The sequence below is a fragment of the Chionomys nivalis genome, chromosome 2 (genome assembly GCF_950005125.1).
Source record: "Chionomys nivalis chromosome 2, mChiNiv1.1, whole genome shotgun sequence".
NCBI classification, from domain to species: domain Eukaryota; kingdom Metazoa; phylum Chordata; class Mammalia; order Rodentia; family Cricetidae; genus Chionomys; species Chionomys nivalis.
In genome coordinates, this window is record NC_080087.1 from 5,958,319 (window position 1) to 5,983,458 (window position 25,140).

Below are 25,140 nucleotides of genomic sequence, written 5' to 3' on the forward strand. Positions count from 1 at the left end.
TTGGCTTTTATACAAGTTTTAGCCTTCAGACTTTAATTTTGCTTTTTGGTTTGGTTTTTAGTTTTCAATTTTCTGACTTGGGTTTATTTTGTTTCTGTTTTTGCTTGTAGTTTTGCGGTTATTTTGTATTTTATTTTTTGATTTGTTATTTTGGTTCTTTGGGTGTTTGGAGTTTGGGTTTTAAATTTTTGCTTATTTTATATTTTCTGTTTGCATCCCTCTTTTTTCTTATTTCCTTTCAGGTTTGTTTCTTTTTCATCTGTTTTCAGTTAGTATTCCAGCATTCAAGCTGTGACCCCTTTAACTCACTGCCTTGGGAGCTGACTCTTTGGTTTGGGTTTTGACTTTTGTTTTCATGCTTTGGTTTCCTAATTTTGTGTTAAGTCTTTGGTTTTTAATTTTGCTTTTTGTTTTCATCTTGATTTACTTTTCACTTTTAATTTTTCATTCCTTATTTTACTTTATTCTCCTTTATTCCTTTTTCTTTGACGTTGTTCCTACAGACATGCCACCCATGGTGTCTAGTCAGCCCGAGAAAGAGACTGCAGGACTCAGCTGTGTGCCCGTCTTCTTCAGTGAAGAGATATTCACCAGTCAATACACCATCCTGAGAAAGTTAGGCCAGGGTTCCAACGCCAAGGTGATGCTGGCCCAGCACCGTCTCACGGGCGTCCCAGTAGCTGTGAAAGTGCTTGTGAGGGAGATGCTCTGGCGCCAGCAGGCTGTTTCAGAAGTGGACATTCTGATGACCATCAGCCACCCGAACATTGTCTCCCTCCTCCAAGTCATCGAAACAGAAAAGAATATCTACCTCATCATGGAGATGGCTGAGGGACAACAGCTGTTCCATCACGTCTGTGAGGTCGGACACTTGCAGGAGAAGGAGGCCCGAGGACTATTTCACCAAATCATAGGTGCCGTGGGCTACTGCCATGACCACGGCATAGTCCACAGAGACCTGAAGCCTGATAATATCATTGTAGACAGCTCTGGAAGAGTGAAGATCATCGACTTTGGCCTGGGGGCCAAGGTCAGGCCTGGAAAACTGCTTGAGAGGCCTGGAGGGGCATTCCAGTTTGGTGCCCCTGAATTCTTCCTAGGGGTGCCATACGATGGCCCCAAAGTAGACATCTGGACCTTGGGGGTCCTCTTGTTCTTCATGGTAACTGGGACATTTCCATTTTCGGCACCCACCTTATCAGAGCTTTGGAAGCAGGTGGTTCAAGGGAGGTATGAGGTCCCAAACCAGCTTTCTGAAGAGCTACAGGGCCTAATCAGGTACTTACTAACTGTCAACCCCAGCCAGAGGCCAACGGTTAAAGAGATCAAAAGGCACTCATGGCTAAGACATGAAAGCACATCAGCTCACAACGAAGAGACAATCCCAAGCCTCCCAGACCCTGCAATCATGGCCGCCATGGCCAACATTGGCTTTGACATCCGAGATATAAAAGATGCCTTACTGAACAGGAGATTTGATGAGACAATGGCATCGTACTGCTTACTACACCACCAGGCACGCCAGGAGCATAGCCGCTCAGCCCACCCCAATCTCAGGGACACAGAGCCGACACATTTCACCTCACCCATGGATCCCGTCTCTTTCCCTTTGCCTCTGAGGAGGAGGGCCAGCGAACCTGCCCTTCAGACAATCTTACCTTCAACAAAAAACCAGAGGCTAGAGATTGTCCAACAGCCCAGACAAAGGGGCGGCAGAAGTGCCACTGAGCAGGACAATCCTCTCTGCTTCTACTCTTGGCACGTTCTTGGCACCGCTCACCTGTGTGACATTGGTGTTTCCCATGTTTATTCACTGACCAGCAGTCAGGGGAACACAGAAAACAAGAAGGCCTTCCCCAATGAGCCAGACCACAGGGAGAGTGCAGCCTCAAGTCCTGGACAGCAAAGTGTCTGGAAGGCGTGGGCAAGGAGGATCGGGAAACATCTATGGAAGCTTTGCTGCTGCACAGAAGAAACCTCAAGGATGGCAGAGCAGGGTGTCACCCGGAAATGAGGGGACAAAATGAATGACTGTCATAGAAAATTTAGGCATGCGCCCCAGGTCCACTTCTGCATTCAATTGTATCTCTGTTTTTATTAATTTCCTCGTCAATTGACAGATCATAATTACGAGCATTTACACGGTCAAGTGTGTGGAAGGCTGGATCTAGATTCTGTGGGATGGTTCGATCAAGTCTGTCAATGCGCAGGACATGTATGAGTCCCTTTCCCATGCATCCTGGTATCATAAGTGGCCAGGCAGAGAATGGAGACCTCCATGATCCCAAAGTCATAGTGTTAGAACAGTCTTTGTCTGGACACCAAGAACTGTAGGATGGAGCCATGAAGGAACCTTAGATGCTTTCTGTGACCCCCATTCCCATCCAGAGGCCTGATTCAGCCAGGAGGCCAGCAGAAAGTGGGGGAGGCTTCTAGTGTGGGGTAGAGCAGTCATCTGGGACACCAGATAGCAGGGGTAGACAGGGACCTCACATCAACAACAGATAAAAGACCCCAGCAGCCAGGAATTGGGGGGACCCTGAATTAGGCTGTGGGGTCTTCCACCCTTTTCCAGCTTCCTCTGAAGGAAGGGGGGCAGACTAGTAACCCTGATTAAAATTCTCCCCCGTTTTGACCTTTTTACTTTCTCTCCCTGGATTTGACAGGCCTTCTTCTGATTGGTCTCTATTCCACACACCCAACAAAGTACACACATCTTAGTTTGCTCAGTCTGGCTCTCTGTGGGCTACAGCCGCTGTCTCTCAGGCCCCAGACTTCAGAGGACTGAAGAGACCATCAAGACTGTTGTCCATAAGACCTGGAAAGACAGAGTATCTAAGACTCAAAACTTCCACTGTAAACCAAAGAAGTTAATTCCTGCCTCAACCTCCGAGAATCACTCCTACTTTGGGGACTGACCCACCTTTCCTGCCCATGCCTGCCCTGTGAGCCTCACTGCTGCTGAGACCTGCTCCTCACGGAAGATGCTCTGAATCTCAAACCTGCCGTGACACCAGACTTCTCTTGGTCCCACTGCAGTGGAGGGTCTCAGGGCTACACAGTTAAGTTTCCACTTTCTGAACCGGCACTGCTGCACTGCAATCAAATCTTGTTTGTTCACACCCCGCCCCATCTACACACTCCATTCTTGGAGGAAGGAAGGATAAGAACTCAAGGAGACTGGAAGTCTCACAGCCAGTAGGGCTCTCATTAGGAGAGACCCCAGTCTGTGTGGGCTGCAGCTACAGAGACACCCATGAGTGGGGACTCTAAGCATCAGGGATTCTTATTTGGAGAGATACTGGTTGGCAAGGAATCCATTCAGTAGGGACTCCATTCACAGGAGATTCCAGTCAGCATATATTCTAACCAAGAGTGATCCAAGTCAGCTGGGAGTCTAGTCATGGAGACTTCAATCGGCCAACACTCCTGTCAGGAAGATTCCACCGAGATCAAACTTCAAGCAGCAGGTATCAGATTCTTGCCAGAGCAGACCCTAGTCACCTGGGACCCTCCTCAGCAGGGATCCTTCAAAGGTACTGGCCTTGCACAGGATCCCTTCCCAGTCTAGACCCGAAGGCCCTTCTAGGAGCTACTGGACACAGAATCCCATCTGCTCACATAAGGTCCTGGTGGACTACTCTTCTTGGGACTTGTCCGTGCCTGACTTTTCTGCATGTGTTACAGGTAAGAGCAGCACACGGTTCCTCTTAAATGTGATTCTCTGACAAAGACTCCTCTGCATCTCCCTGAAAGAGTTCCATTAACTCGGGGTGAAGCATTCAAATGAACCAATGGAGGCCACTCCTAATCAGACCACTGCCCCATAATCTTATAGTATCCTCGACTGCAAACACCACCTGATGAGGCCAGCTTGCCGCTACTGATGTGAACTGCGCTGCCTGAGCCCGAGAGGTCTTCACCACTGTGGCTTTGGGTCCTTAGAAGAACACAGCAAAGTGAATCCAGGAGAGACAATGCCCATTCAAACGCCCCCCACACTGCCTCCCTGTCTATTACCCCTCCTCTTCTCCTTATATCTGATGGGTGGGTTCTTGTTTATTCCTGAGGCGTCTTCAAGCCCCTTTCTGCTGTCTGGATGCAACTTCTCTGGTTTCTTTTCAATGGGGGTCATATCTCACACATGGTGCGAATGAAAAGCCCACCATACAAAAATGAGTCCTTCAAGACAAAACCAATCACCAGGTAGCACTGAAAGCTCACTAAGGAGAAGCGTTGACTTGTAGCCAAAAGAATAACATCTACCTCAAAGTGGAGACATAAGACACAAGGCCAGCCTGTACGGGGAAAGACATTCTGTCTCAACAAAACCACGGAAACCTCCCTGCAACCTTCCCTAAAGTATTTATTAAGCAGGTGTTTTAAAGGTGGTATCTAAACTCCCTACACAAAGAACAACCTGTGTTCACCCCCTGGGTTTCTACGCAGCCAATCACACTCTGATCAACACCTTCACCTTGGCAGGTCTAGGATTTAGGATTCTCAGCATCTCCAGTACAGACCATCAGAGCACAGACTCCATGTTCTGCTCAGAACTCAGGACCAGCAGTCGCCTGTCCAGGCTGTAGAAGGCACCAGAAGCAAAAGCTGGCCTGGCCTGCAGTGTTCCCTGGGGACTCCATCTGGTGGGGTACCCTTCTTCTGAGAGAACTATCAAAGGGGACAGGCTAGGAAAGGCTCTAATTACCAGCCGGTCTGAGCAGGCAAGTGTTGTGGTCTTGGACTTACCGCCCTCTAGTGTCAGATTTTAACAACTGCAAACAGATAGCACTTGCAGGGAGGCATGGTGATCTAGTACCCAGAGAGAGATCGACTTGGGGATAAGGACCCGCTCTCCTGGAACAGGGAGGGGCACGTGGAGTGAGTCACGCCTTGCATTAGGGGATGGAGTGGGAGATGCCTTCCAGATGCTGATTTCTCAAAAGCCTAGTGGTCGTATTTGGGCAGCCTGTCCAGAACTCCACACCTATGGTGAACGGCAGCTGCTGAAGCTCAGCTATAAACTTAGCTTTGCCCCTGTGTCACGTGGTAGCCAGGGGAGGGTCTGTTTGAAAAGGGCTTAGGGACTATTTGTGCTTGGGAGCTGGGGTCGTTCTGAGAGAAAATGCATTGTCTCATTATTTTTTCCTTTGAGACAAACTCTCACTGTGTAGCCCAGGGTGGCTGGAAAAGCAAGGTCCTCTGCAGCCACACACCAAGGCCAGCACTGCCATGCTGGCATGAGATGGTTCTGGAGAGGTCAGAGATCAAACCTGGTGAGTGTTTCTGTGTGGTGCCAAGGACTTTATGGCTGTGACATTCTTAGGAGGTTTTCTAGATTTCAGTGGCAGTGCCCCTAACTGGGTTACATCGCCAGCACAGTTCAAATGTTTTAGATTTGGGCAAGGAGTCCACTTCTGGTCTCAACTGAGTGAACGTTCTTTTCTTCTGAGGGCACACTCACTCACCTTCTGAGGGCACACTCACTCACCTTCTGAGGGCACACTCACTCACCTTCTGAGGGCACACTCACCTTTTCAACTGAAACTCAGGACTGAAAAGCAAATTCTGCTGGATCCGGTCTCTGGGTCTTGAGTTTTAAACACCAGCATGGAGTGTGGCAGCCTGTGGGTTTTGTCCAGTCTGCTCGTGGCCAGAGTTTCCAATTCTATCAGCACCCCACACTCTGGGGCAGAACAGGGGAGCACCAAACGGTGTGACAGATGGGACCTATTCCTAGTTGGTGCTGACAACATGGCTGAGCTTAAGCTGTTTTTGTGATGAGGTGACCCTTGCCTAAAATGTGGGATGAATAGAACTCATGGAAGGTGATTTCTGCCTGGTCTGTTTACTTGATGTCTTTTCTCACCAGAGCAGAGTGACAAACGTCCACACTGGACAGATGTCATATGTATTTTTTAAATTCGATATTTTGCAGTTTTATCTTGCTGTGTTGGCCAGGCTGGCCTCTGACTCTTGGGTCCAGGTGATCCCCCTGCCTCGGGCTCACAAGCTGCTGGGACCACAGGCGGGTGCCACTATCTTAGGTCCTGGTGTCTGGCCATGAAGGGGTCAGGCAGGCAAAAGGATAATGGTGAGGAGGAGGCTGTAGAAGGAGCAGAGCCAGGGCCTGGTTTGGGCAGTGATTCCTCAGCTGCCTGAGTACCCAGCAGCCTCCTCTGCTCTCCGTCCCTCCCCTGCAGGCCTGGCCGTCTCCGCACACTCTGCATCCTGCAGGCTGTTGTTTCTTCCTCTGCGTGCCACCAGGTACCTGATTCTCGAGAGTTAGAACCACATTTATGACCAAGCAGACAGAGCTCCCTGGTCAGGTGACTTGTACACCATCTCACCTGGAAGAGCCTCACACAGTGTCAGGTCTCTGGCGGCAATGATTGAAGGTCATCTGGTCTGCTTTGTGGGAGAGATTTAGCCATCATACCTGGAAGGTCATGGCCTTAACTACTAGAACTCCTGCTTCCCGAACTCAGGTGATTCCCGAGTCCCAGAGTAAGGTATGACACTCTGAGACTTGCTCCCGACAGACCTGCTGGTACCCTGTGGTTTCTTAGGGTGGACGATTGCCTGAGCTTTGAGATGATCTCCAGAAGCACGTATGCAGACGGGCACGTGCCATGCTCTGGAGACGGAGGCTGCCTGGATGCAGCTGAGCTCAGGAGAGCCGTTGTCTGGACAGAAATAGCAGAAGATACAGTGACAGCCCAGCACAAGTGTACCTTCTTCTCCGGGGCTCAGCAGATCCGTAGAGGACGCTCGAGTCAGCATTAGGGATTTATAAAGCCGCTCACTGTGCAGGGGAGGGGGACAGGTCTCTGGGCCTCTTGCAGGTTGCTGTCACAACTATTTTGATTCTTGACTCACTCTCTAAGGACATCTGCGGAGCAGACCGTGGAGGACATTGACTTGTCTCTCTACACAAGGGCAGGTGAGCTCTCCGTCCGGTGTCTTTGTAGTCAGAGTTCACGTTGGTGTTAATTGTGGGTAGGTTTGCTTATGGCCCTTCTTAAGGGTTGATGTTTCCTAATCTAGGAGTCCCTAGCTCTGATGTAAAGCCACCTGACTCTTCTCCATCACCCCGTAAAGCTTATAAGACCCTTGGGATGGCTGAACATATGGGACTCACAGTTCGGGAATCTGATTAGCATCTTCAGGACTGGCAGGCTCCCCTGGTGGCCTGCAAGAGGGGCAAAGGCCAAGAAACTGCAGTCAAGAAAAGACAGAGGCCCAAGGCTGGAAGCAGACCCACCCTACATGGGACTTAGCAGGTGGGATGGGGCTGCCCCTGCCAGTATCAAATGCCTGGAACCCATCTGTGTGGCAGACTGGGGACAGAGAAGCTAAGGTGCAGACTGGACTAGGGGACCAGAAGCTCCCTTCCTGTCTCCATGACATCTGTGAGCACACCGAGGGCAGGAGATGGCTCTTGTACATTTATTGTGGTGTTGAAATCCCTTCAGTGACCCTGGTGCCCCTGCCTGCTCAGATCTCCAACAGGGTCAGGAAGACCTGGTCTGCACTGGAGCAGCCTGGCACACGGGCTTTTAGGCCGGCCAAGCATACCCCTGTGTTCATATAATACTGGCAGGACACGGTGCAGCAGGGCAAGCAGGGGGCATTCGTGTGTTGCCTGTTGGCACAAACTGCCTAGGAATTCACCAAACTCCAAGTTAGGCAGAAGAGTCAGAGACCAGCAGGGGAGGCCCATTTTACACCTGAAGTAAGAAAGGAAGGAGCTGTGAGGTCAGTAGCCAAGAGCGACTCTTGGTTACCTGCTTTAACTTCTACGTGCTCCCAGCCTAACAAAGGAAAGTATCTCACACACTAAGATTACACACATTTAAATGTATATGTATATAATGTGCTAGCACACACACACATATATACACTCACTTCCATTTGTGCAAATATGCCCCCAACTCATACCTTTCTACACATACCTACAAACATATATACATAAAGCACATATTCTCGAACATTCATGTCTGCTCATTCTATGCATAAACTCATATCACACACACGGTTCTGAAAGTGGAGTGACAGTATTCTGAGCCACTTTCCCATGTACACATACGAATGCATACAGACACACACACTCAAGTGGATAGACCCATGCTGCTCTCAAAAGCAGGTGCACACACGGAAGTACGCAAGGCTGTGAAGAGGAAAGGACCCCTCACAAGGTTAGATGGCAGCAGAGGTTCACAGTGACCTGGAGTCAGTCAACAAGACAGGAACAAGGGCTGGGCTCATGAACTGTTATTAGTAGGAACATAGAAAGTGCAAAGGTTCTCGTTATTCCAGAAAAAGATTACACTTCATAAAATCCATGTTTATTCAAAAAATCTCATGGGAAAGTCTGGAAAGCATAATAAATATCTGTACAGTGGCCGCCAAACACAGACAGAAAATGTGGACACGGAGTGAGCTGTAAACGTCACTGCTGAGCATGTAAATGCAGTGCCAGGCGGGAGCAGGGTGGGCAGGGTGTGCCTCCTGCACGGATGAGCCATGCTGGCTTCGCCTTCCACCTTTCCCTGCCACACAGGGCCCCAAGTACTTTTCCACTCCGGGTGTCTCACAGTCTTGCAGGTGGTGAAGGGTGGCAAAATATGCCAGAGAGGATGAAGAATCCTGGCGTTCTTCTCCTGGGTTTGAGAGATCAGTACAACGCAGGGAAAACCCCAAAGGGCATCGTAAGGAAGAATGCCATTTATAAATACTGCCAAAGTTAGATAGCACAAGATACTATCCTCACTTAAAAAGTCAGACAATATCCCCCAAATTGAGGCTTCTAGGTAGTTTAAACCACACATTCTGACTGTAGGACAGTGGACGCTCATGGCTTGCCCTCCACTGACTTCAGGGTAGAATGTGACAAGGTCCCCACCCCCACTCAGTAGGGGTACTCATCATGTTCTCATCCCAGATAGGTCAGGAGCTGCCAGTGGGATGGCCCCAAAGTGACCACTGGGTAGGGGTAGGGGAGGACTGGGTGTAGGTTGGGAATCCCCTTGACAAGTTCTGTAGCTTTCAAGATCCACACAGAGGGTGACAGTGGGCTGTGGGGAGCCTCAGGTGCTTGTGTAGAGAACAGAGGATCTTTCATTTTGCTGTGTAAGGACTCACTGGGGAGGTGAATGCAGGGGACACTGGGGCTACATGCCACAGCCGTCTGAACAGGGGCTCAGATCACCCTGCCACATGCTCTTTAGACGGCTTCTACAGAAGATTTCAAGTATCGTGTACTGGGCGAGGGTGGGAAGGTCGAGGTATTTCACTCTCAACAGAGCAGGGCTAAGCCAGCATCCTCTACAGATGTGTGACACGCTTCACAGACACGTCAGTGACAGGGTTTGGTGTGAAGGCCTCCTCCACCCTGTTGGTGAGAGTGAGGGTAAGGCAGATAACCTGGCATCACCACGGTGATGGATGGGACCATGTGACCAGCGGGGACACACGATGCTCACCTCCTCAGCAATGCCTTCAGTGTTCTCTTGTTCTTTCTCTTTGATAAAACTCATAGATTTGAAGCTGCAAACAAACCCAGACCAAAGGCCGTGGGCAGCTCGTCCGTGATCCATGCCGAGAGGCCCTTGGAGGATTCCGGATCTCCTGCTCATTTCTAAGAGGACAGCATCTACCACAGACTACCCGCTACTCTTTCCCTCTCGATTTCTATCTGAAATGGAAGGACCCAGACCTCAGAAATTAATAGGGAAGTGATTTCAGCCTTGGGCAGAGCATTTTCCATTGAGAAATTATGAGGACTTCCCTCGGGACACCGTGAACATGGCACACAGTCACCGACTGCTCCCACCCTTTGTAGTCTATAATTCCCAAATGAAACGGGGTCCAGTGGAATAATTAAAGCTTGTGAAATGAGTTTACACTTTGAGTTCTGAAACATGTTCCATGCATTGCACTGAGGGCGGGTGCTGGGTCCTAGACCTAAGTGAGGTACGGAGGAGCTGTGGCCACTTGCTGTCTTCCCACTGCACACTTGCTGCGACCAACAGGTGCTTCCTACACCTCCTGGGTGCAAGGGCTGGCCTCAGACTGGCAGTTTCTGAGCCACAGTAGAGTGTCCTCTGACCTGAGCCCACTACAGGGGTATCCTTGGCACCCCCCAGAGAGACTGGAGGACACACAAGTCCCTCTTCCAGGGTCAGGCCGAGTGGGGCATGCCATGCAGCAAGGGTCTCACTCGCTTACTCTGCAAGAAGAGTGCACAGACAGCCTGCTCCGTGTCACAACTGCTCCCCACATGGACTGCACCCTGAAAACACTATTGGTGAAGTGTGATTTTTAAGACAGGTCTACACAACAGAAACAAAATGCAACAAAGAACCACGGCTTCTATGAAGTGCATCACTCCTGTGGACAGCCTGTCCTGGCACCTCTTGCCTCTCTGAGGCCAAAGGGCTCAGGTGTCTCTCCTGCCCTCAGTAGGGCTAAGAAAGAACTGGGGAAGGAATACAGTTCCACTCCCTCAGTCTCTCTGCGGACCAGGAAACAGAGACTGAATCGGCTACCCCCACCTCAGGCAAACACGTGTACAGCTGCCAGCACAAGTGACAACGGCAGAGCCCCACATGCTCAGTGTCCGCGGGGCCAGAACGCTAGGGAGCGGCAATGCAGTGGGCACTGGCTCTGCCTGGCAGCTTCCTGGGGCTCCCCTCTCAACCATCATGAATCTGGCTCTCAAACAGACTCAGTCACCCTGACTCTTGGGTTGGGGCTTCCGTCCTGACAAGTGAGTGACAGAGTCGAGAGACTGCCCAGCATCTTGTTTGTGAACCACAGGATGGCGAGGGACTCTTTGGGTGACTCTGGGCAGAATAGGCATGTAAGCTGGATGCAATCACACAGTCAGTAGTGACATCAGAACGGCCAGGAGCATCCCGCGCTTCTAGGGCAGCTCTGAGGGTCCCTGACAGGGACCTTGCACCGACATTCTTAACGTCACAGCAGGACACCTTTGTGAGAGGCTGGCCACTCAGCTGAGTTCAGGATGGCAGAAATGCTTTGCACTGAACATAAGCCATGACATGAAAAGACTAAGAGCCCTGAGCGAGCTCAGGCAGGCTCCAGCAGGGTGCTATGAGGTGACAGGTTCATTTGGTTTCACTCAGGAGAAAAGGAGAGCGGGCGGCAGCGAGGTCGGCACAGCAAGGCTCAGACATCCTGGGCAGGACCCTCTCCAGGGCTGCAAAGGAGACAGACAGCCAAGGCCAGATCCATCTTTGTGCTGGAATCATGGTCACTCAAGTGCCCATGAGCAGGACCTGTGTGTGGCATCCGGGAGCCTGAGAGGACGTTGGGCAGGGAGACTGAGGCTGGAGAGCAGGCCTGGCCGGCCACTACAACCTGGTGGACGTGAGTCTCTTCATGCCTCTGCGCTGGGCCAAGCTAGACGACAGCACAGGCTCCAGCCTCGGCGCCTGTGGGGTCCTGTTCAGAGCAAAGTAGGTGGCTGCCATGGCACCCTGTAAGAGGAAGGGGGGGTAGGTGAGCATGGTGCCCATCTACTCGTAAATGGGAAGCTGAGCTACAGGACCTGGAGAGCCTCAGTTCATGCCCCGATAAAGCAGGGGAGGCCAGGATTACTGGTGCACTGAGGGTAGCGGGCATCCTGCCGTGCCCACATAATCAGACCACGAATGGTGGCCACTACCGTGACACCCAGGCCCAGTTGTGGCTTATGCCTTAGGAGTGGAATTTCTGGGAAGGTCATGCCATCATCTTACTGCTGACTGGAAGGCAGACGTGTCTGGGGACTAGTTGGGTCTCCAGGAATTCGTGGCCAGCGTTTCTTAGGCTCTGGCACTCTGAAGCAGTCTGCACTAACTTGGCAGCTGGGCTCCTCTTGGTGTAGCTCCACCCCGTCAAGACAGACCCAGGACGGACTTCTCGCAGGACCGGGCTGGGACTCCTTAGAAGGGCGGTACTGCCTGGACTGCGGGGCTGCCCGACAGAGATTGCTAGCACGAAGAGACTTTTACAGACTTCTGGTCCAGAAATGAGGGCTCTGGATTATAGGGCTGTACAACCATGGTACCAAACACCACCCTACACCAAAGCTGCCATTCAAACACAATTTCTGTAGGTGTGCTGAAGTGAGACTCGTGTACCTATAGCTGGCGACCTCACGTGCTACAGTCTCTGCTCACCAACGGTGAGGAACTATCCTCAGGGATTCCCACTCCCACTGCCAGGGTCTGGCCATTAGGTACCTTCACTAGATGGACATCTTGTCTGCTCAGCTGACTTTGGGATAGGTACTCTCTGTTCACAATCCACGGGTGTTTCAACACTTGAACTGCTGTGAGGCGTTGCTGCGGGTCCACGTGAAGCATCTTGGACACGACGTCCTGCCAAGGGTTCAGAGGGAAGAGGGATGTGGTGTTGGGCTGGCCAGGGACTGCCCAGGAGAACAGAACTATAATTTGGAGGTGATTCTTTGCATTTTGGGTCAAATCTGGGTTTATGAGTATGTGAATGTATTTAAAGTGTCAAGGATTACTGACTTAGCAGCAGATAGATTTTATAGTACAGGTGTTTCAAACATTAAACGGCACACATAAGCTGCTGAAATACTATTTTAATAAAAGCGTCTGCCTTCTATAAACTCAAGGAATACCATGCACTGGAACAAGGCACTCAGAGCCCTTCTTTCTCCTTCAGAACTTTTATAGCAACACAGAAGACAGGCTGGCGGCACAGCTTACTGGGGTCAGACTGTAGTGTACTTTTCCGGCACTGGGTGGAGCCTAGCACCTCGCAAACACCAGGGACTTGTGCACTGACCTACACCCTGAGCCCAACAGTGTACTGTTTTGCTACAGGATTTGGTAATCTCCACCGAAGAAGACTGGAGTGGGAGGGAGGGGCAAGATGGCGACGCTGGTGAGAAAAGTGTGCGTGCCAGGCCAGCCCAAACCCAGAGACTTTACACCAACACAAATGTGCCACAGGCATTAGGGCGGTCATCCGGAACCATCCCTACAGAGGAGGCTCTGAAGTTAACCTGCAGCGTCTCTTCTTCCTCAGGGTCCCGAGCTGTCAGTCACTCTGCCAACGTCAGGCTTGCAGCCCTGGTCGCAGCAGCCAGTTCCCTAACCGCCACTCCTCTGTGGGCTTCCCTAGCTGTTCATGTCTACATCTGCCTGTGTCTGTATCCCCATCCATGTCCACATTTTCTACTGGTTCTGCTTCTCTGCAGAACCTTACTACATTAGCAACATGAAGAAGGTAATTTTTTTAAAAATAAAAAAATTTGAAACACTGTGAATAAGTCTATAACGTCTGTATGGGTGGAACGTAAAGGAACGTCCGGCTTCCTCACAAACAGTATGCCTATGGTAGATCCTCCAAGCCTAGGAGGTAAGAATACAGGGAAACATACTCACTTTGGCTGCGTCAGATATGGAGTCCCAGTTCCCCCCAGAGAGGGCGTATTTCCCACTGCTGATCCTAGCCAGAATCTCCTCGGGAGTATCATCTGGTCCATTGGCAAAAGGGGTGAACCTGTGGAGGAGGATTGATGGTACTGAGCTCACAGCTCCACCTGAGGGCCTTCTGCCGGGCGAACAATGTCTGCCTCTTTCTTTCCCGAGTCTAGGGCTCAGGCTAAGGAATGGTGTGTGCCCTAGTGCCATGCCGCCTTCCCCTCTTTGGAAGTCAACAAGATGGGCGGGAAAGGCCACTCTCATGTGCACACTTTCCTGGCCCTTTTGGGTCACACTGGTGCCAGGATGGCAGGGAGTCTGCCTGGAGATTTGGTATCCATGATGAGAGAGTGGTTCAGTGGCCGGACACCTGAGATATGAAGTCTGAGGGACCCAGGTGTCACTTCACCACCAAGTCTTGGCTCTTGGGTAGACTGGTTACAAAGGTCATTCCACGCATGTCAGGTATAGTCCTTGTCCACCACCCCGACATCGAACATACAAGTCAGACATGCATCTGCACACACTTCCTGAGAAGAGGAACATGCAACTCCCCTAGCGTTGCTGTCAAGAGAATGGTTTAGGCGGCAGAGGGAACGTGTGTGTCGGGGGGGGGGGGGATGTCTGTGGAGGGTATTTGTTTGTGGGCTGAGTTTATAAAGACCACACAGCTGACTGTCCTTGTCATTTCCTTACCCTACAGGGTTTGAGTAGTCACCCTAACCCAGATGGGCTGGTGTGTTTACATACAAGCACCAGGAGGGAAGGGTGACGCCCTGGGGCCCTCCATTACCCAGCCAGCATGGTGTACAGCAGGATTCCCAAGCTCCAGACATCGCACGCTGCATCGTAGCCTTGCCGCTTCAGGACCTGGAAGGGAAACGGGTAGGGTCAGAATTGCGCTGGGCAGCTCCAGTTCAGAGTGCATGGGAAACAGGCAGGGCGGGACATCTGCTGGGTCAGCCAGTGCTGCCTACCATGTTATAGCATGGCCCCTGCAGAGACAGGGGTGGGGCACAGCCAAGACAGGGCCATCTGCTGGGTCAGCCAGTGCTGCCTACCATGTTATAGCATGGCCCCTGCAGAGACGGGGTGGGGCACAGCCCTTGCCTGACACGCGGCGTGACAGCAGAAGTCCTGCTTTTCCGTCTACATGATAGCCACATTGCAGGATGCCATTCAGTGCACATTCACAGTGCGGGGCAGCCATCCTCCAGAACCCCTTTTCCTAAACTAAAGCTTGTCTGTGTTAAGTACAAATTCCCCACAGGCCAACCCAGTCTCTGACAACCCCATTCTGTTTTCTTTATGAATCTAACCTTGCGAGGAACTTCACCTAATGGATTCAAACAGACTCGTCCTGGAACTCACAAAATAGCAGGAATGACCTTGACCTGATCACCCTTCTGTCTTCACCATTTCAACACTGTATGTGGCATGATGCCTGGCTTATGCAGTTTGTGTTTCGAGATATGAGGCCATATCGTAGGCTGGTCTCCAGCCCCTGAGCTCAGGTGCCCTTCCTGCCTCGGCCTGGTAGAGTCCCAGTGGAGACCAGGTGTGTGCTACTGTACCCGATGTCTTAGCTAACGGACTACTAAGGGGGAAGAATTCTGATGGTGCCATATGGGGGTGACTGATGGGTATGTTCACACTTGAGCGACAGGGAAGAGCCCAGCCTGATGCTCATGGGTCACTGTAGATTGCTGCATTGGCTGAATGAGGCATTAGAACTCTGTGTTCAGTTTCTTCCCAGGCGAGGGTGAGTTATGTGCTATGGTGCAAGACAGGTATTAAATGCGGAGTAAATTGCAACTCTGAGTCACTGGTTAAATGACCTCCCGAGTCACATAAATACTGACTTTGCTTTTCTCTCCTTGACTACGAAACACGGCTCTTGTATGCACTATGTCAGTACTAATAATGGCCAAACGAGGTGCAATCGAAGCTTCAAACCAGCTGTTTCCAAAGGGGTCAAGGCTGCTCACTTGCCTGGACAACCCCTGGATAACCAGATACGGCTGCCTAGTCACTCTTAGACCTGAATCTGCCCGAGTCTCACTTGGCAAAGCGCACAGCAGTGTCTTCCTCATAGGATTCGGAGCAGACCTGACAGTTCCACTCAGGAGGCCCAACACAGGGCCTGAGCTTCTCCGACTCCATCAGCAGGGCTAGCCCCTGCTGCCACCACTGTGGCCCCGCTTTACCATCAACTCACGCAAGAAGCCAGACTGATGTACCACCACAAGTATCAGTGGCAGCAGAAGCCAGTGGAGTTGGCCTCAGGAAGCTGGCAAGGGGAATGAGGTACCCTTTGGGGATCCTCTGAAGTAAGGGATGGGGAGCAGAATGGAGAGCACTATGTGAGCATTTGGGTGTACACTGTTGTAGGCTCCCATCCCAAGTCGCATGGATGCTGACTGGTTGTCAAGGAAACATCAGAGCAGGAACCCGGTGCATCAGCACCATATAAGTGTTCCTGATGGAAGATAAGATGCACACGGTGACTGAGTGGTTCTGGCAGATCCAGAGCAACCATGTGCTCTCCTCCCTCCACAGCAGGCTCTCCTTCACGTCTCTTGAAGACATGGCCGAGTCCACCGTGCGCCTCAATGCCCCAAGCTCTCTAGTCACTATGGTAACAGGAAAGGGGGTGTGCTTCCCTCAGCCTGACTACGCTGTCTTCCCTGGGTTTGGGGGACTCTACCTCAGGTGCCACAAAGTTTGCTGTGTAGCAGGGAGTCATGAGCAACCCGTTCTCTGCTCGCAGTTGCTTGGCAAACCCAAAGTCACAGATGCGGATAGATTCGGGGTTTCCAGACTCGTCCATGTACAGGATGTTACTCGGTTTCAGGTCCCGATGAACAACCTGGAAGGCAGGAAGCAGCAGTCAAGGCCAAGTGGGAGAGAAAAGGAGCGTCTGCGGGAGGCAAGGGCTACCTGGGAACTGATTCCTGGAGCAGGTTCCATAGCGGGAGAAAAGTACTGTGCTCTTCTGAGGGGCCGCCCTATCTCTCACCCCTGCTGGTCACTCACAGCCAAGGACCCACAGAGTCCGCCTTCATATAGAAGAACAATATGACGGAATAAAACCCATGCTTTTCTGAGATGCAGGGACAGTTGTTGGCACTATGCTACAGGAGGGAGCAGCAGCTCTGGCTACAGGGATGAAAATGGTCCCATGAGAAAATCGGTCCACAGTGGGATTTGGGGGTATGACAGTGCACGGGCCACTTGTCACGGGGACCAGAAGCACAGTGCGCTGCTATCCCAGGCACACACAGTGCATTGCTATCCCAGACACACACAGTGCGCCGCTACCCCAGGCACACACAGAGCACCGCTACCCCAGGCACACACAGTGCACCGTTATCCCAGGCACACACAGTGCACCGCTACCCCAGGCACACACAGTGCACCGCTATCCCAGGCACACATGCTACCCCAGGCACACACAGTGCGCCCCTACCCCAGGCACACACAGTGCACCGCTACCCCAGGCACACACAGTGCACCGCTATCCCAGGCACACACGCTACCCCAGGCACACACAGTGCGCCGCTACTCCAGGCACACTGACTCTGGCAGCAAGGGGAGGGGCTGAGGGCTGCAGAGACTGCACTGCACCACTCAAGGCCCAGACTCCAAGCATGTCCCATAGTTACAGTGACAGCTGTCACGACAGAAGGGCCAGCGATACCACAAAACAAAGCAGCTATTTAGGACACAAAGGGACAGAAGACCCTTGTGCAGATACGCAGTGTGCCACCATGAGGTCTGGAGCTGAGCATCCCAGCTGTCCTCTTGCAGAGCAGTGAGAGGTTCTGCTAAGATCGACGTGATACACTCGGGCAATCGGGGCGGTTCATGGACACTGATGGCAGCCTCCGGGAGACTGAAGACTCCAGATACCCTCATTAGACAGAAGGATATCTGTGAACTCTCACATTCATGGACGTCTAGAATCTGGCTATTGGGAAAGTTATGTGTGGAACTCCCGGGTCACGGGGAAATCACACACACACAAAAACCCACTGTGAGATCTTGGAAAAACTGTGTAGATTGGCAAACCTGTGTTCACAGTTGGCCCAAACCTGCTTTATGAGAAATTCTGAGGAGAGAGGGAAAGACCAGAGGGAAAGGCAGAGGTGAAGGGTGGGGTGGGAGGAAGGATGGAAGGACAGAGGCACAGGGTGAAGGGAAGGAGGGAGGAGGAAAAGACACAGACAATGTATTAGGCTGGCTGTTCCCTCCTTGAGACAGAGATTGTGGCCTGGACTTCCGCAGTGTGGCCTTGGTGCAGTTGGCTTAACCAACCTGTGCTTGGTCCTCTAAGACACACAAAGTCCAGGCTTTAGAGCTGAGTCCCTGAGGAGCGTGGTGTAGTCTCGGCTGTTGGAGGTTGTGGGAACCCCAGCTGCTACCCTTCCTCTTTAGCTTTACGGATCACAAGTACTGAGAATTCTAAATCTCTCTTTACCAAGGCCAGGGCATCACATTCTCTTTGGTAAAATTGGTTCACAAAAATCTGTGACCTTAGTTCCTGTATACTATGTATACAGATGACTTCAGACCTATAATGGGCAGCAGAACACATCACAGCAAATCACATCCCCTGGGTACGTTGTTCAGCGCTGAAGGACTTGAGAGGGCACAGGAAGTGCTCTGCCCTCCCACTTGCCTACAGGCAGATACCACTCTATAAGGATGCCTCCCCCTGCATCCACTCCTCTGTGGCTCCTCTACAGTCTTGCATCTTCCTCCCTGTGGTTGCCAGCCGCCCCAAAGCTGGTCCACTGCCCTGCCCTGAGCCTTGCAACCAGGAGTGCAGGCAGCCCCACCTGGGTCATCCCTTGTTCCTGCAGGCTATGGGCACCCTGGCCTGGGTCTTACCCCTTGAGAGTGCAGGTAGTCCATAGTTCTGGCAATGGTGCACAGCACATCACTGGCCTCGCGCTCTGAGAAGCACCGCTGACGGAGGATGCGGTCCAGCAACTCCCCACCGCGCATGAGCTCCATCACCAGGTATACATACTTGCCGTCATCATAGACCTGGAGGTCAAGGAGAAGCACACGAAATTCAGGGACCTCTATGTCAGCATGGCTGCCGTCTTCAGGCCCCTGGTTCTGTGAAGGAGCAAGGGCTCCAAATGGGGTGGAGGACAGAAGCTGGGGGCTATGTCCCTAGAAGTAAAATCAAGATGTCTGGCTGTTGTGAATGGGTGAGCACCCATTCTAGCTACAAAAATAGCTCTTCTCTGGAGGGAAACAGCTCTGATACCCTGGGGATGGGCAAGCTGGGCCACAGGATACACGGGGGCTCGAGAGAAGCGGCTGAGCTGGGATATGTCGTAGAGTCATGCTGCTGATCTTTGAGGGGCAAGCACACCAAAGAAGGGAAAGTCACAGTAGCAACAGCACTCCACAAGAACAATGCCTCTCAACTGTCACCACGCATGTAATTCCGTGGGTCAAGTCGGCGTGCATGCCTTGGCTCTGCAAGGCTGTGGGGAGGGGACCTGGCTCCAACAAACACACAGCTTTTGCCAATACTAGCTTTAAACTCAGCTTAAAAATGAAAAAAAAAAAAGATGCAAACTGGCTATTTTGGGGCCCTGTATATACGAAGACAAATACGTATGTACCCCAGTCACCAAAAGCATGGAGCCCATGGTGCCTAAGTTTTGAGAACTAGATGAAAACAGGTGACAGACCTAAGTGCTTATTCTCAATTCAGTAATAATCATTTAATCGATGAATTGCCAGAACAAGTTACTAAAATAATTTACCTGACTTTGACCTGTGTAAAAGGGGTGGCACTAATTTGTTTCTGAGCTTATGAAGTCACTGTTCTATTTTGAGGGTGGGAAGATGATGTCATCTCAGCCCTGAGCTGCTCCCCTCAAACAGCAGAGAGAACCAACTCTGAGTCTGCAGAAGAGCTGGCTTTGGTTTGTGAATCTTCCACGTAAACCAAGAACACACAAGCAGAGCACCAGGCTTGGGGCAGAGCTGGCTCCATTTAAGCTTTTGGATGAGAGACACTTGCTGCCTATGTTCCCTGGGGTTGAACTCTTACTCTGTGAGCTGCTGTCCAAAGGGACACTGAGGGGGTCCCAGCAGGTACAGGCTGTGGGCGTATGTCACAGGAATAACTTTGCACTCCAAGAAAATTTCCTCTCTTCTCAAACCCATACCTGCACGTCAGGCTTTAGAGGGTAGAGGAGCCTTGCAGACAGGCCCAGTGCGGCTGATTCCTGTGCTAATGTCCCTCATCAGGGAAGGTTCAAAGGAGGCTGTAAACATGTCCCAGCCAGAGTTGAGTGGGACTGGCCACCCTCGCGCCACACCGTCAGGCAGGAACTGACTCAATGACAAAGAACAGCACACACACGTGACACACTCAGGTGTTTCCCATTTTACGTTCGTGCACAGCATGTTGGGGGGAGTGGAGGACTATCCAGGGGTGTACATACACCCGGTTATTCATGTATGCACCCAAATTAGGGGACTCCTGGGTGGGACGTGTCTAAGGCAGGTGATCCTGGGCACGCGGAACAAAAGCAATGTGAGAAAACTTGCACTATGCAAATGGTGGTGCTTCTGCATCCGCTGAAGGGAAGAGCTGCAACAGAGGCACTCACATCTTTTAGGGTGATGATGTTGGGGTGCTGGCCATACCGCAGGAGGATCTCGATCTCTTCTGAGGGGTCCCTTTTGCTCTTATCGATGATCTGAAACACACACAGCACGTAGCACTGAGCTTCGCTGCTGGCCTTGTTGGACGACTACAGATGAGGGACTGAGACCCCAGAGTCACAGCAGGACCGCTGTCCACACCTGCACGGGACTCAACCAAGCTCACTTAAAACCTCTCGGAAATGTATATCTAGCCTCTCCTGTCTCAGCTACCAAAAGGGGTGCAATTAAAGAGAGGAAACAGGGTCTATAATTCCAGCTACGAGGGAGCTCGGAGCAGGAAGACTGTAAGTTGTAGGCCTGTCTGGGCAACTTAATGAGACGCTGTCCCAAAGTGAAAAGAGGGAGGTAGTTAGGGATACAGCTAGGGATGTGGCTCGGTGACAAAGTACTTGTCTAGCATGTGCAAGGCCCCAGGTTCAATCCCTGATACTACAAGAAAGAAGGGGTCAGCCTTCAGACAAGAATCTCAAGATATCAAAAGGCCAGAGGCAGCAGGGCAGGTGTGGTGAGCTCACCCAGGCGCCAGCAGCCAGCATAGTCTGTTTCCGCCACTGACCTCTGGCCGTAAGCTCCCACTTCACTCAAAGTGAGCCTCCAGTCACAGAGATCTCGGTTTTTCCTGGAAGCTGCATGTCAACAACAGAACCAGGTACCTCCCAGGTCCTCCCAGACAGATGTCAGAGTCTGAGAAGGCGCATTTCCCTCAGTGCCAAGACACACCCCCTTTCTTTTTTGGGTCCCTTCCCCTACCCAGTATTTTGCACAATGTCTTGGAATAGCAGACAAAACTATTTAACTCCAGATGCGTGGCTTCCCCTTAAGGTGCAACAAATCAAAGCCTGTCTTTGAGATAGAAGTCCCTGTGCTCCATGACGGCTTTGCCGCCTCTGGAGGAGCCTGGCCTCTTATGTTTGTGGGGAGCTGATGGAGAGAAAGGATCTGTGTGTGTGACTCAGACAGCACTTAGGTTGAGAATGACTCATAAATTCAGAAATGCCTCCTACCCTCAACAGCACTCTGTGCCCCTGCATACTGGCGTCATCCAGTTCCAAAGCCTCTCTGCTTTGACCACATGGGTATCCAACACCCAACATATTCCCTTTGCAATATATTCATGGGCCTGGATGATTTAGTGGCGGATGCACTCTTTCTCAAAGTCATTTTCAGGATAAAGTCATCTGCTCCTAACATCAACCTGGTCTCCTCCGAAGGAGCCGGCATGGAATGAACAAGAGGAAGCCTGTTGTTGACCGCCAGGGACACTTGAGTTGGAAAAGCACTGTCACTTAGCTTAAGAGCAGAAAAGGAATGTAGACATTTTCTTGAGAATGCAAAAGTAACCCTGGAAAGGAATAGGAGACTATCAAAAACCTTGACTTCCCAGGGCGGGAAATGGGTAACAAGGGGATGGAGTTATGACTGGGAGACCCCGAGGTTTCCCTGAGTACAGCTGTTGAATCTGGAATCATGTGAATATTACCTGCTAAAAATTAAATGTGAGATTACTGCCACTATCATAAAAACACCTGGGACCCCTTTCCATGGTGTCTGTCTTATTCTCGTGTGTTCTTTGGGTGTAAGTCACGAGACAAATTCTGATGAACAGCCATAAACACGTGTGAACCGATCCTGTTTCTTAAAGACCTTAAGATCTCGCTGACACTGAATAACACTTAAAGACTGACGTAAGAATTAATGTGTATGTTCAACCAGGAGGTGCTGGAGGACACGCTGGCTAGTCTGTAATAACAGGGCACACACATGAGCATGGTGGACCATGAAAACACACTGAATATCATTTGTTTGGTAGAACTTGAGAAGCATCTCCATCAAATACCATAAGGAAGTGAGGCGTTCCCTTGGGTGGCTGTTGAGAGGTGAAAAAATACAGAAGATCCTTCAGTGAGTTTCCTGGTGGGATGGCTTCCTGGGAATGATGTAGCTGCATCTACTTCCAACTAGAGCAAGCCCTGTGGACCACATTCTTGGCTCTTCTCTCCAGGTAGTAGAGACAACCACAGTCATAGGCTGGAGGGAGGGGAGGTGTGTGTCTCACTGCTCTGCTTCTCATCAGGAAGAGAGACGTAGAAGGGTCGGGCAGCATCCTGCCCAGTGGACAGCTGTCCCTGCTCCCCACGGGTGTGAAGTGTAGCACCATGCCTGCCATCACGGCTGTTGCAGGAGGATGGCTCCTCTTAACGGAACTCATGTGTGCTGGTGGCTGATGCTGCTACACAGGAGTCTTTGTCACTACCCAGGCATTTCCCCACCTTCCCAGTTTTCCCTTTCTGTGTCTGTACGTGCCCTTCCTTGTACTTCTCAGCTCCCTATCACTGAAGCACCCCTTTCTAGGTGCTGATCCATGTGCAGGCGAGTTCTGACGGCAGCAGGATGAGCACCTGGGCAAGCAGGATGCACCCCCCAGGCAAACTTCCTTTCACTTGTTGGAAGGACCCTAGTGTGTTGGAAGCAAGTTAAGTAGAGTGTGTAATTACTTAAAAAAAAAAAAAAAACTAAGAGTTTCTCCTGTAAAGTTAAACAAATGACAAAGAGTAAGAACTCCAGTGTTTTCTTGCTAGGGGAAAAAAAAATCAAAATTTCCATGCTAATTAGTCCTTCTAAAGCTCCCCCCAGGCCAAGCATCTGTTTGATTCCACTTCCTTGCTGGTTCACAGTTATGTACACAGAATGGAAGTGAGCACAGGCAAGAACACTGCTGTGCAGAGATGACATGCCATGGGTCCGAACTTGACCTTCCGTGGGCAGTGAGGCCTGTCCTGTGGTGGTCACACCCCCTGCTGGAGTTAAAAACAGGGTGACAGACATCCAAAACCACCATCCAGCGTTTCACAGAGAAGCCAAAGACACTTTGGGAAAACTGGCTGTGGAGACAGGGAAGACTGGGCTGTGAGCCTCATCTTTCACCCCGCACACAGATCAGACACCTCAATGATGGCAGGCCCGGGAGGCCCCACCAGTCCTCATCAGGGGCGGCGTGGGGCGGGGATTAGCAGCAATGGAGCGCTGTTGTGGGGGTGGGATTCAGATTTTTCAAGGTGTGGCCACAGACACGATGCTCTGGATCAGACAGGATTCCACTCAGTGGCCACAGGCAGAATGGACGTGGAGTAGGGGTGGGTGCTGGGAGGAGAAGGTTCCAGAGGGAAAAGGAGGCAACAGGGAGTGGAAATGAGTTAAATAAACAATTAAAAAAGCTTTGAGAGAAAGGGCGACACGCACTTCGGAACAACTCTAAGGCACTTCAGCTTTTATTGCGTCCATTTCTTTAGCTGTGTGTGGCTATGCACAGCTCAGGGCACGTGTGAGAGCAATGACAGCTTGCTGGAGCTCGCTGCTTCTTCCACCATGTAGGTCCCGGCAATGGAACTCAGCCCATTGGGCGTGGCAGCAAGGATCTTCAATTTTTATCTGATCCTAACTGCAGGCATTTAGTAAGAACTGGTGTGCCGCCGAGGGGTGTGGTCATGCATTGTACTGATCAGGTCCACCTGCCTCCCCAGAACTTCAGCCATAGGAGGCGGGGTTGTCAGTAAAGAGCTGCCGTGCCTGGGCTAAGGCTCTGGTTTGAAAGGCAAGGGCACGAGGAAAGGCTGGCTGAAGGGCGTCTCTGTTAACCTCAGAGTCCAGTTACTCTCCTTCTGTGGCGGCCTCTGGTTCTGTGACCAGAGAGAAAGGATGTGTCAGAGATGGAAAGATGCAGAGCAGCAGGCTTCCTGAAGGCGAAGTCAAGGGGCTTCCTGAAGGCGAAGTCAAGGGGGCAGTGTGCTCTCAGAATTGAGCAAGCTCTACAGTGCATGAGCACAGGCCTCTGTCTTCTACAGCTCAATCTGCCCCCAGCACACGCCCAGCTGACGTGAGTTCATAGACTCTGCTCGCCAGAGCTGCGTGGACACAGAAGTCCATCGACTGCTGGCTCTTCCATCTTTGAACCCAGGAAAGGTTCGGCCCTCAGAGAAGTGCACTTATTGCTGCCCATCCAAAGGGGCTTAGCTTGTGTGTGCTCCTAGGCCGTGTGTGGGAACTATCTTGCCAAGCTTTTCCGTGGTCCTGCTCCATTCCGTGAGGGTTAATTTAAGCATTTTCCAAACAATATATAAATTATGACCCACTATAGTCTTAGAAAGGACAAGGTGATCCCTGCATGTCTACCACTTGGTTTTCCAGGGAGTTCAAGACTTCAATGACAAACAGGAACACCTAGTTCTTCTACTGTTAACTAGAGATACAACACTTAGTTTTCTTCCTGGGCTGTACAGGTTGGGAAAGGGAGCTGTCACAGATTGCTCATGGTCAGACCTCAACAGGATCTTTGAGGACAGAGTCCTAACTCCCAACAAAGCCGATACCAGATGGAAGCTCTGCGTGAGAGCTGGATGTGGGAAGACCAGAGAGAGCATGCCACTGGCCTCGTCAATGGGACTTGTGCAGGGCACAGAAAAGCACTAAACAGTAGTGGCTGTTTCTAGAAGGGCCCTGGGGCTGCCGGGCTGGCCGCACAATGGATGTGTTTCTTAGGCTCTCTGGCAGCACCGTTTGCTTCTAGGAGTGCTGCTGGCCTCGAGATAAACAATCTAAAGAATTTCTGTGAGAAACAACTCACACAGAGAAATAGTAAAGAAGCCCACACAAGCCACAAAGCGCTGAAAAGTCCTCCAGGGCGAGGCAGAACACAGATCTTATGTACACCCCAACCATGCGCAATCTAGACCCGTGACTGTGCCCCAGCAGGGTCGGCTCTGTGACACCGGGTGCTGACCCTGCCATAACTGTGAGCTCCTGTTTCCACTGTAATCACCTCGAGGACTCCAGGAAGTTTGCACCAATTTGTCAAAAGGCCACAGATTCCTGAGATGTTTGGCTGGTATCTGTTTTGCTAAAACCTGCTGAATGTTTTCACAGCCTGAGATACATGGGGCAGACAGGCTCTGAAGAAGCACTTTCTCTTGAGAAT

At 51.3% G+C, this 25,140-nt stretch overlaps 2 protein-coding genes across 5 annotated transcripts in view; one reads left to right on the forward strand and one right to left on the reverse strand.

The window, feature by feature from the left end:
• Nucleotides 1-505: 505 nt before the first annotated feature.
• LOC130863562 (sperm motility kinase Z-like) lies at nt 506-2,014 on the forward strand. Its single transcript, XM_057753667.1, has one exon. The coding sequence runs from the start codon at nt 506-508 to the stop codon at nt 2,012-2,014; it is 1,509 nt and encodes a 502-aa protein (XP_057609650.1).
• A 6,324-nt stretch (nt 2,015-8,338) lies between these two features.
• Rps6ka2 (ribosomal protein S6 kinase A2) overlaps nt 8,339-25,140 on the reverse strand; it is a 252,979-nt gene continuing 236,177 nt past the window's right edge. For all 4 annotated transcript variants that reach the window (XM_057761330.1, XM_057761333.1, XM_057761332.1 and 1 more), the window contains 7 exons: nt 20,111-20,200; nt 18,360-18,518; nt 16,174-16,335; nt 14,260-14,336; nt 13,428-13,545; nt 12,252-12,389; nt 8,339-11,504 (listed from right to left, as the gene is read on the reverse strand). In XM_057761330.1, the coding sequence (XP_057617313.1) occupies nt 11,379-11,504; nt 12,252-12,389; nt 13,428-13,545; nt 14,260-14,336; nt 16,174-16,335; nt 18,360-18,518; nt 20,111-20,200 (870 nt within the window). In that variant the 3' untranslated portion in view covers nt 8,339-11,378. The remainder of the gene's footprint in view (nt 11,505-12,251; nt 12,390-13,427; nt 13,546-14,259; nt 14,337-16,173; nt 16,336-18,359; nt 18,519-20,110; nt 20,201-25,140) is intronic.